Source organism: Alosa pseudoharengus, unplaced genomic scaffold (assembly GCF_046254945.1).
Source record: "Alosa pseudoharengus isolate Yale_2024_CS ecotype anadromous, Long Island Sound unplaced genomic scaffold, YU_APseudo_1.1 YU_APseudo_1.1_scf_8, whole genome shotgun sequence".
Classification (NCBI taxonomy): domain Eukaryota; kingdom Metazoa; phylum Chordata; class Actinopteri; order Clupeiformes; family Clupeidae; genus Alosa; species Alosa pseudoharengus.
In genome coordinates this window covers 34005849-34018057 of record NW_027468870.1, presented here as the reverse complement: position 1 = coordinate 34018057, position 12209 = coordinate 34005849, and the positions used below count along the sequence as shown (strand labels likewise).

General features: G+C 47.3%; 1 protein-coding gene across 4 annotated transcripts in view; it reads right to left on the bottom strand.

Annotated features, from left to right (window-relative positions):
- The window catches only part of spns2 (SPNS lysolipid transporter 2, sphingosine-1-phosphate), a 75025-nt gene extending 63050 nt beyond the window's left edge, over positions 1-11975 (bottom strand). For all 4 annotated transcript variants that reach the window (XM_076275214.1, XM_076275216.1, XM_076275215.1 and 1 more), the window contains exon 1: positions 11464-11975. In XM_076275214.1, coding sequence (XP_076131329.1) covers positions 11464-11695 — 232 coding nt within the window. In that variant the 5' untranslated portion in view covers positions 11696-11975. The remainder of the gene's footprint in view (positions 1-11463) is intronic.
- Between the last annotated feature and the right edge of the window lie 234 nt (positions 11976-12209).

The following is a 12209-nucleotide window of genomic DNA, read 5'->3' as shown; positions in this document are numbered from 1 at the left end:
GCTGCAGAGATCTGTCACTGTTCCCCACACTACACCCAGCTCTCAGACGCCATATGTTACCACACCTATGGCACGTGAAATGCACGCAATGGGAACATATGCGCGCCTCGCACGTACATCGGTATTCTCTCTCTTTCATCGTTTTATTTCTGAACAAGTCACAGATTTGTTACAGATCCCACAGCGCTTGGCATAGATTGCCTCCATCAGCTGGCATTTGAAATGAGACCTGTGTGTTGCTGGGGGTGTGTGTGAGTGTTTGTGTGTGTGAGTATGTGTGTGTGTGTGTGTGTGTGTGTGTGTGTGTGTGTGAGTATGTGTGTGTGAGTATGTGTGTGTGTGTGTATGTGTGTGTGTGTGTGTGTGTGTGTGTGTGTGTGTGTGTGTATGTGTGTGTGAGTATGTGTGTGTGTGTGTGTGTGTGTGTGTGTGTGTTTGTGTGTGTGTGTGTGCATGCACATCGCCCACTCTTAACCCAGTTTCCAAAACCCCCATGGAGAGGGAGGGACCCCGGTGAAGGACGTCTCAATGTTACCACAGTCCATTTCCACCACGGCCTCTCTCTCTCTTTCCCTCTCTCTCTTTCACACACACAAACATACACACACACACACACACAGAGAGAGAGAGAGAGAGAGAGAGAGAGAGAGAGAGAGATCTGCAGAGGCTCTGGGCAGAATAGTGTAGGTAGCCATGGTCATTATTCCCTGCTGACTGCAGGCCTCAGGTTAGTGAGTGTGGTGGTGTGTAATAAACACACTAGGCTGATCAGGCCTGTCCTGTGTGTTCGCTATAATAACGATAAATGGCCTTTAAATCTGCCCATATGACTCACCCCTCCTCACCAGTGCTTTCTGGCTGAGCTACTCTGTGTGATCAAGGACTCATTGGTGTGTTGTTTTCGCCACTATCGCAAACACTTTGTTTCAGCTCCCTTGTAGGATCGCTCCAATTTATCACAATTTGTCCTCATGAATAACAAATTCCCCGCCTTTTTCTCACCAGAGATCCTTCGCAGCTCTGAGACAGTGATGTGCACATTTATTGTTTTGGCGGTTATGGAAATAATTGTGTGAAATAATATCTCATTCGCAGCCATACGGCTCAATAAATGGGCTTAATGGCAGTAGCAATAAAATAGTGTGTGACTTGTTTTCCAGTGAGCCGTAGTGCTCGGTTGCTTCTGATCCTTTATTGATAAACTTTTTTTCCAGCAGACAGAAAGATCATGCAACATAGATCAAAGTGGGCTCAAGACAGCGCCTCAAGGAATGGTGCTCCAGCCGTTGTTGAGAATATCAAGTGTGTATGAGTAAGATTGTGTGTATAGGTGCATTTCTGTATTGTGCACATGCATGTGTATGTGTGTGTGTATGTATAGGTGCATTTCGGTGTGTCTGTGTACATGCATGTGTGTGTACATGTCTGTGTGTGTGTGTGTGTGTGCGTGTGTGTGTGTGTGTGTGTGTGTGTGTGCGCGCGTGTGTGTGTGTGTGTGTGTGTGTGTGTGTGATAGGCTCCTTCCTTTTGTAGGTGGAAGTAAAATGCAAAAGTAAATGTTTGCATATTCACAGCATTGGCTCAGGCGTATTGATAAGCGCATGACAAATCTGCTGGTATCTAGAGTAAACCTCTCTAACTACCGGTGCGTTAGGTGAACAAACATAATACTCAATACAGTGCCGTACAATACTCAATACAAACCTTACAGGTGCATGGCCTACTGGACAATTGCAGCAAAGCTAGAAATGATATGGCTCTATCTCTGAAAGAAATCCTCACATCTCTTACACTACAAGCACACACACACACACACACACACACACACGCACACACACACACACACACTCCAACTCACAAACAGAATCTTGTGAAGCGGACTGTTGTCTCATCTAAGCTGTTTGTTGGGGGCTTGCCCTTTGACCCGCTCATTAACAGAGACATGGCCGTGTCAGGGAGAGGTCAGCACTCTGATTTAGACACGGTCCTCCGAGGGGTGACGGCTCTCACAGGCTCAGTTTGCAGCCGTGGCACACCACAGTCACAGATGAGTGGATCAAATCAGACATAAACCTGAGATTTAGCCACGGGAAAGCTTGCGCACACACACACACATGCGCCCACACACGTACACAACACATATCCATGAACTAATACACACAAGAGAGAAAGACAGAGCGAGAGAGAGGGAGAGAGGGAGAGAGAGAGAGAGAGAGAGAGAGAGAGAGAGAGAGAGTAAGGCATCACTGCTGAGGGATAAGCACATTACGTAATCCACACTGTTGATTATTTACTCAATCAACTTGTGAATGGGCGGAAGATATGACATGATTGTCTAAAATCTTAAGCTCACTCCCCCTGCAGCCGTGCAGCAGGAGCTAGTCTAAATATCATTTGGGCCAAACTGGCCTGTTTCCTGCTTCTCCTTTAGGGGGAAAAAAGCTAAACTAAGCTAAGCTATGCTGACCTCAAATATCTTTAAATATCTGCTTTCAACTGGACCGCCAGTCCAGAAACAGCCCATATAATATTTACTTTGTCCAGTATGAGTGGAGCTTCTATATAATGCCACTCATTATCTAGAAAGAAAATAGACCTCATCATAAATCCCCTCTGAATAATTCATGCACCAACATGAGACTGGAATAAAAAACCAAGTCCAGTGACTCTATGGAACAGATTAAGGTCACCAGTGGTGGACGAACTGAGGGACTTACTGTCCTGCTGGTCAGCCCAAGACCACCACATAGACGCGCGTCCACTGGCTGTCCAGACTGCAGTCTCCCAGTCTCTTGGCGCTCTCCTCTGAGGCTGGGGGCCTAGACAATCTATTGAAAATAGGCCGAGTTCCGTTTTCTCTTCCCGTGGTGACGCTGAGTGCCACCCTATGCGTGTGCGTGTGTCCGGCGGGTGACGTAAGGGCAGTGATGCACTGTGACGCACACGTCAGAAAATCATGTCACTCAGACCCGTAGGGGAGACTCCACTTAATGGGGCATTTACAGACATCCTGATAGATGGTATTCCTCAAGGTTAGAATATCATTTTTACCATGTGTGTGTGTGTCTGTGTGTGTGTGTGTGTGTGTGTGTGTGTGTGTGTGTGTGTGTGTGTGTGTGCGTGTTTGTGTGTGTGTCTGTGTGTGTGTGTGTGCGTGTTTGTGAGAGAAAGAGAAGCAAGGGTAGAGAGGACAGAGAAAAAAGGGGCTGAGTTTGCAGAGATGCCAGCAGAGTTCAGCAGTAAATCCGAGCCTTCCTTTTCTCCTCTCTCACAAACACCATAATATCATCACATAACCATTCAGAGGCCTTTTCAAAATCTCTCTCGTGGTTTTTGTTGAGCCCTCTTACTAACCCATGTCATGTTACTCAAGCTAACGAGCAGATAATGACCCCATCCTTACATATTTTGATGGCATAATGGCTAACACACACGCGACGTCTCGTGTGGCCCCGCAGTGGACGCGGCCCATTTGTGGGCTGTGGGATCCTCAGCGAGAGCCAAGAGCTGATGCCCGAGGACAGACTTTTGGGATCGTGAGTGACGGACACCCAACCCCGATTCTCACATACCTGAGAGATGAGGGGGAAAAACACAGGTGTGGTGTTGTGAACGCACCCGGTCCTTCACCCTGCGGCTCTTCAAGCCCATCCACTAGCGGGCCTTTAATCCCAAAAACAAACAGCACTCGGACGATAAGGAGCTGACACCATGAAAGACAGCCGCTGCCCCGCAACCCCACCCCCCGAGTCGAGTCATTATCACACTTCCTCTCCAAATGTCTTTTTGAACGTGCCAGGACCGGCCAGACAGCACACCAATTACACGGAGAGGGTCACTGCAAATCAAACAAACATGAAAGCCTTCCATACAAACCCCCCCCCCATTCCCCCTCTTCACTTGAAAAACAAACATGGATGCTTGTTTAGGCTGGATATCTCGTGCGCGATTCATATCGGAGCGGCTACCACTGGGGGGAAAGATGAGCCTGAGAAAATAAGCGCGTCCTACCCCATTAGCCTCCCACTTCAGGCCCGCGTTTATTTTGAGATGGCTGCTCATGGTGCCCCACCCGACAACACCCATCTCCTCATGGGACCATGTTAGAAGTCAGCGTGCTGGGACCCGACCAGAGACACCAAGTTGACAACGAGGGAAAAAATAACTGTGGCTGACCATCAAACGCGCACTCCAGGCCTGCTTTACATTCAAGGTCTTTCCAAGGTCAAGGATCTGAATGCAGTTTTTATGCAGAGGGGTCATGGCACAAGTAGCCCCGTGGGTTGACTGGCCGTCACTTTCATTCCCTAACCGCGCCTAAAGCATGCAGCTGACGTGAGTAGTGCGGAGCTCGTCCTCGGGGGTTAGTGGTGGTCGGTTGTCAGGGAAATGGCACAGCTCTTTGGGGTAATGCCCACCGTGGCCACATGAAAGGGGGGCAGCGTCACAAGGGGAAGAGGCTCCGTCTAATTCCAGGGCGCTCCGGTTACTGAGAGCGCTAGCGTCCGCTAAACCTGACCCAGTGAAAACACACACAAGGCCCGCTTCTCCAAAGCAAACACGCACGAGATGGGAAGCGCTCTGGAGGGGAAATCTGTTTTGAGGCAACCGTCGTCTGGGAGAAGTCAAACAGAAGTGCTTTAGGGGCGTGGGCTTCCCAGATACTAGGCATGTATCAAAATTTAATGCACAGCATAAAGTATTGTTATGAGGAATATAAACTTTAACTGTCATTGAGAACTTTTTTTCCACTCTCTTGCACTTTTCTTTTAGACATGGCATAAATTTATACATTTGATAAGAACAGCATGTAGGAAGCAGTATATATGGTGGACGTACATTTTAAAGCCATTAGCAAATACCCCTTTGACCATGAAAAGCGCACTTACAACAACAGCATTTAAATTTAAACTTTATGCAGTATATCACACAAGTGCACCCTGTCAGGACTAAACCAAATGTAGTATGAAGGGCTGCTTTTGAAATCAACACAATGGAGGAACCGGGCCCTGAGAACTGCTCTCTGGCAAATGGAGATGATTTAGGCCTCGCTGAGACCAGCACTGGGGGGAGGGAGGAGAGGAGCCCATAAACTCAATTATTGGAGATCTTTCCATCCCTTAAACTGGCTTTTTCGTTGTTGTTTGGGGGGAGGCCTTTCATATGAATGTAATAAAGAGAGGGGAGAGAAAGGCTGGGGGGGGGGGGGGGGTGTCATGGCAGCCAACCCCTGAAGTGACTGAGGCAAACCTCAAAGTTTAATTGGCTAACAGGCTGCCAATTTGTAGCGAGCTTATTACGGGTGGCCGATCCCTTCGGTATGTGTTTCTACACTGACAAAAGTGTTGTCAGCCAAAGAAATGTGTTAAAAGCAAAGAAAGGTGTCAGAGTGTGTGTGTGAACACACACACACACACACACACACACACACACACACACACACAAACACACATATGAACACACCCACACAGAAAGGCTCATCTTTTTAAATGTTAGCCTACATCCTATTAACATTTTGCAGCTCTGACGCATGATAACCTGTGCTATTTTACACCAGCGCCTCCTATTCTCTCTTAAACACCCACACAGAAAAACCCTCCTCACACTTCCAGAGAATCCTCTTTGTAAAGGAGAAAATAGGTGCTCACTCCACTGGGGCCACCGTAGCCTGGGCGAGACGAGCCGGTCGGCACAGCTCGGCACACCTGCTGGCAAACTAGAACACACATTTAGCCCAAAGGCCATGTTGCACGCTCTCTCTCTCTCTCTCTCTCTCTCTCTCTCTCTCTCTCTCTCTCTCTCCTGGGCTCCTTGGGGCTGTTGGATTATTTCTCCATTATTCCCTGCCTAATTAAGTGCTTGACTAGGACAAATAGCCCCAAAGCCACAGATGCCCCGAGGAGAGGCACTAATCTATTGCTCTCTCACACTTGTTTCTAATCCAGATTAGGAGATATTAGGGATCCGCAGAACTGGTCCCTCTCCTTTGGGGAAGGGCCTGGGTGGTTGGGTGGGGAGGAGAGGTGAGGAGAGGGGGGGAGGAGTGAGTGGCTAACGTGGGGCGGGGCGACAAACATCAAATAAGTCTAAGTGCCTCTCGTCTGCACCTCCCTCTGGAACTCTCCTAAAACACATAATCCAGTCTTTATGATAAGCTGTTTCCTCCTCCGGCCTGTCTGCGTAAGGGGAGGGCAGACAGCGACAAGCGCCATAGCTCAGCCCGGCATTAAATTGTCCGCCAATTTAATCAATCGCAAAGGTCTGCGACCCCCTCGGCCGTATCGACACGTATACGGGTCCGCAGGCCCCCTCGTCGTAGCCCAAGGTCCCCAGAGCACTGACTCCTGACAGGGCTGCTAAAAGCAATCAGCTGGGCAGTGTCAAGCAGGGGGCAGGTCAGTCCTGTCAATCAAACCCCACACACCTGTTCAGCCTCTTCACCAAACCATCGCAGCTCACCCTCTTAAAGAGGTGAAGAAAAGAGGGAGAGAGAGAGAGAGAAAGAAAAAAAGGTGTATGCGCACACACACACACACACACACACACACACACACACACAGACAAACACACACACACACACACACACACACACACACACACACACACACACACACACACACACACACACACACACAGTATTTCATACATATCAATGTTATTTTTTTCTACATTTTTCTGGAATTCTTTGTCAACTATGCATGCTGGCCTGAAGCCCTGGAAAGCATGCCCTTGTGTGTGTGTGTGTGTGTGTGTGTGTGTGTGTGTGTGTGTGTGTGTGTGTGTGTGTGTGTGTGTGTGTGTGTGTGTGTGTGTGTGTGTGTGTGTGTGTGTGTTGGCTGAGTGAGTTACGGCTGCAAGGGCCCAGACGACCTTAGAGCAGGGAGCGCAGCGGAACAGCTGAGCCCGTCTCCCCAGCCGCCCGGCTCCCAGCACCGCGGGGTCTCAGTCTGGCATTCTCCCCCTCGCTCTGCTACCACACACACACACACACACACACACACACACACACTCACACACTCACACACACACACACACACACACACACACACACACACTCACACACACACACACACACACACACACACACACACACATACACACACACACACACACACACACACACACACACACACACACACACACACACACACACACAGACCGAGTCACTCACTCACTCACTCACTCACACACACACACACACACACACACACACACACACACATACATACACATACACACACACACACACACAAACACACACAGACACACAGACTGAGTCACTCACTCACACACACACAAAAAAACAAATGCACACACACACAAACAAAGACACACATGCATACACACACACACACAAATACTCACATACAGGCAAGCACACACACACACACATCCACACACACACACCACATTCAGAGGCATAAAACCAACAAACTCCCTCTCTCTCATACACACGCCCACACAAGAGCACACACAGACACACTCATACTCACATACAGACACAAAGACAGAGACAGACTGACATACCAACACACACACACACACACATGCACACGCACACACACTCTGAGTGTCTACACTCTTGGCTACCTCCGCTGTCTGCCTAAAAACAGCTTTCCCCTCCGTGGCTGTTTGCTGAGGAGGACAGAGGCCAAATTAGAACCTTACTGCACTCTCTCCCCAATATGGATATCAATTAAACACCAACCCAAATTACAGGGGATCTGGCTCAAGGGAAATAGACATGGAAGACGTATACAGGCATTTTGCACCACATTTACTTTTCATTCAGGCTTGGCTCTGTGAGACCCGTTTGCGAGCCTGTGCTTTAAAGACAGGACATTTTTGAAGCAGTTCATTGGATTTGTCGAGATCTCGCTCAAATAAATAATAAATAAATAAATAAATAAGTAAATGAAAGAACATGCTACAGTGTGACACATTTTAATATATTTTTTCCAGAGCGGTTGCAGCTTGTTAATGTGACCACATTCTAAGGGAAACGGCAAATAAAAAGCACTGTGTTGCCCCATAAATGACATGACTCGGTTCAACAGCCAAAATCAAATCCTGTCCCCCCTCACTGCAACATCTGGCACTTGCCAGCAACAATTTCTTTTTTTGGCAACAAGTCACCTTAATTCAATAACAAACTCATTGAAAGATCAAAGCCTCATAAAGCTCTCAGTGTGTGTCTGCATAGAAATCACAAACAATGTATACTGTCTGTGCACTACAAGTGTGTGTGAGCTTGTGTGGACAGTGCACACCCATGTGATAAGGAGAGGCTGGAGACCTCCAGGAGTAATCTTCCCATTGTGCTCTTGTCAACAAAGGCCACTACTGAGCTCATCATAGGGCAAAGCATCTAGGAGTGACCCCTGGGTTTATAATCGCCTCCTCCCCCCATGACCCTGTCCTCCTGCATGCTCAGAAGAGGTGACCGCTTGGGCCTAATTACCCCGCGGCCAGTGACAGCCAGTTTGGACCTCAAGTGGCATGTGATGGGGAGTTCTGGTGCCTTGTATCATCGCCTCTTCTTATTCCATAATCTACCCCCTCCCTTCACTCAACCTCTCTCTGCACTCCTTTGCACTCCTTTTCATTCCCACCTTCTTTCATCCACCCCTTCTCTCTCTCTCTCTCTCCCTCTCCCAGACCCAATACATATCTTTAGTGGCTGTACAGGGCTCTGCAGGGTACACTACGTCAGCCCTCTCTCTCTCTCTCTCACCCTGTAGCCCCTCTGCTCCACTGGGGGGCTGCTGCCGCACACAGAAAGACCATGCATAATACATCAGCATCCCCACTCGGAGGAACTGGAGAGGGTCCCTGTCCCACTGCGCACCTCTCTTCTGCCTCTCAACGCTAACGTTACTGCAGCAGTAGTTCGCCCCCGTGGGAGAACGGCTACTGTACAGAGACTACACACAGCAGACACCACTACCGCTGCCGCTGCTTGCTGCTACTACTACTACAGCCGCTGCTGCGGCAATCTCTCCCACCCAGTCTAACTCCTTCCCACTCTCCCTCTCCCTCCATCTACGCCGTGTGCTTAGAAGTAAGGATTAGGATGCACATTAGAAATCTGACATTACAGCGAGTGTGTGAGAGCAGACAAAGCTACCAGAAAACAGTCAACATGCAACACAGTAGGTGATAACAGAGGTGTCATCAGCACATCTTACATCATTTAATCATCCCATTACGCCCAGTGATCAATGTTTTGTCAACAGCCTGCACAGGCTGCACTGTAACTTGATTGTGTTTTGAGATACTAGATGCTATGACAGCAGATAAGGTATTTCAGCGCAATCTCGCCACGGTCTCGGAACACAAAGGCTGACAAGCTCATCGGTTATGTAATGTTGAACTGAACCCTGAGCCTTGCTTATGAGTGAGTTCCTTAAGTCATTTCAAGACATGTTCTAGTTGGAAAAGTGATATTAGACACCCGTTATTGCTCGTTTCTAATAATGAGGTTGTTCCGACTATGCTCACATCGCTGTTCACACTACAGGCTAAGTGGAGTAGGTTGGTTCTAGTAAACTATAACACAATCGCGCTCCGTGGGAGCACTGAATTGTTTAATTACAATCTGCATCAATTTACGCGTTTAGTTCATTCTGAAATAATCAGTAAAGTAAAGTAAAAACGCAAGTATCTTCGGTGAACACTGAGGGTGACAGAGGTTTTGCTTGGCCAACATGATTGCAACTATTGCGACGGCAGCCCCTATAGCATTTAGAAAATCTGTCTTGCAGCTACTACTATACAGTAGCCTACACACACAGCGTGCTGCTGCGGCACAACATTTAACTCTTTCGCTGCTGTCTACCAGGCAATGCCCTGCGCGCAAGTTTCTATCCTGGTGCATGAAGGAAGAACGCCTTATTCAAAGACCAAAGGTATAAATTATGTTTATCGGTGATAGGCGAACTATTAGTAGCCTGTGTGTGGTACTTGTGTAAAGCTATGTTTACATATTGTAGGCTACTTGATTCGGTAGCACAACGCGCAACCACTTTAAACTACGATAGTTGTCAAGCCAGCGTGCAATGCCATGTGAAGCTCCTGTTAAGAGCTACGGGAATATAATAGCTAGGCCTATAAATAGTGTTTTTATAATGATCGAGGATTTAAGAATAAAAGCAAATGTTTCTCGTCGTAGTTAATGGATAGTTTAGGTATAATTTAGGTGTCTCCAAGAATGCCACCAAATGCATGTTTGGAATTAAAATTTCCAAATAGGTCACAGTGGCTCAAAAGACGAATGCACCAGACTTTTTACAAAAAAAATTGTAAAAGACTTTAAGCCATGTCCACATGCTACCGTGTCTATGACGTGATGTCAGTTAGCCTCCAGCAGCTCCCGAATGGTGAAAGACGCTTCGGTTTTCGCTTGGCATATATTTAAATATTGGCACTGGCATTTAAATAGGATTCCGAGGCAAGGAGTCTACGATGCCTAATTCTAACACTCCAGGATTTCGTTGAAGAAAAGTTTTTAGACATAGGATGAAAACTAATTGGTTAACCATGGTCTAGTTTCTATGGAAACGTGGGCACCCATCGAAGTAGCCTACGGAGGCAGGCCTTTCGAGGGGCCCTACACGGAAAGCTTCTCTGATTCCCTGCATTATATTATTTGCAGGTGCAATATCCTAACGAGTGTGCTGAGAATGCTACTGCTCCAGTAAATTCTTTGTCTCGCGCCATTCCTCTTCTGACATTAAAATATAATAATTAACTGACTTTTTTTTTAAAGCTACTGCATGCTGTGGACACACACATGACAAAGGCTATGCATATCTGGTCTATTAAACAGCTACAGTACGCCACACGAAGCATATGCCAAATAATGAGAAAAGTATGAGACACATAAGCTGTTCAACAGCAAATTTAAATAAGTAACACATGTCCCTTTGTCTTTCATGGTCGCTGTCAACGCCTTGGGCTTATCATTTTATCCTTGAGACTGTGGAGTTAATTAATTATGTGTAAAATGTAAAGTTTTCTTTGGAATTTTGTTTCTGTTCGAATCATTGTTGTGTCAAAAACGTGTGTGTGACCGACACCAAGGAGTTGGCTCAAAGAACAATTCGGTCAATTTATTGATCCACAATTACGCACAGATACATTCAGTAACCTTTGTGGTAACATACATTTTTGGAAATGTCAACGAGGTTACTTCTTTAGATCAGGGGAATGTAGTGGCCAAGGAGGCAGTGACATTTTAACAGAGGCTTGACAAAGAGTGGCTTTGTTGGCATCAACTGAACACGAACATGATGAGAGGGACCACATCATTGTCATTTCACGGTCGTTTACAATATCGCTGATGATTTTTAATGGTGAAACACAAACATCTCTTGTATTAAACTACGATATAGGCTGGTGCTCACCAATGTGCTTTGATAAAGCATTTATGTCAGGTGTCGTTTAACACAAAGAGGGACTTACCTTGAACTGTGTATCTGTCCATGTAGTTGAGCACGTTTCCAAAACTGAGTATCCCAGCGGCAGCAGTTGGTGAGCGGCATTTGAGCAACGCCGCTCTGAATTTCTGCCCAGGCTTGCACGGATGAAGGTCCGGGTTCGTCTTCAGAGCCGGGCTCATACTACCAGAGAGTGTGTGCACCTCATCCGAACTGCCGCAGCCCTCTATCTCGCATCCATCGCTCTCCACACACATCTTCTGACACGAGAGATCCAGCGCAAACGAGAAATGTCCACACTACCAATAAAAACAAGTGAACAGATGGCAGTGGCAGGGAAATCCCAGTAGCAGAACAGTTGCAGTCAAATGCTAATCGCTATTCTGATTTCTTAATTGTTGGTGAGTGAATCTCCTGTCCTGGCTCATATTTTACCAGCAATATAGTGACGGACTCAGCAGCTCCTCAAGGCGTTTTTCCCTGACTGACTGCGCTGTGGAGAGTAGGAGGTGTGGCCGCCAGTAGACACTCCGCCTCTCTCCTATGCCCCAGAGCGAATGAAGAAGGTGGCACCTGATGTGCGGACAAGGGAATGCGGGGAATTGCAACCTGGGTCTTGGAGCGAGCTGAGTGCATGTCAAAAAATGTTGGCGGTGACACCCGTCCCTCGTCGTCTTTGCTGCTGGACCATTGTCTATAGGTTGTGTAATTTTTGCAGACTGAACTGGTTGTGACGCTAGGCAGACCCACGACAGCTCAGAAATATTTATT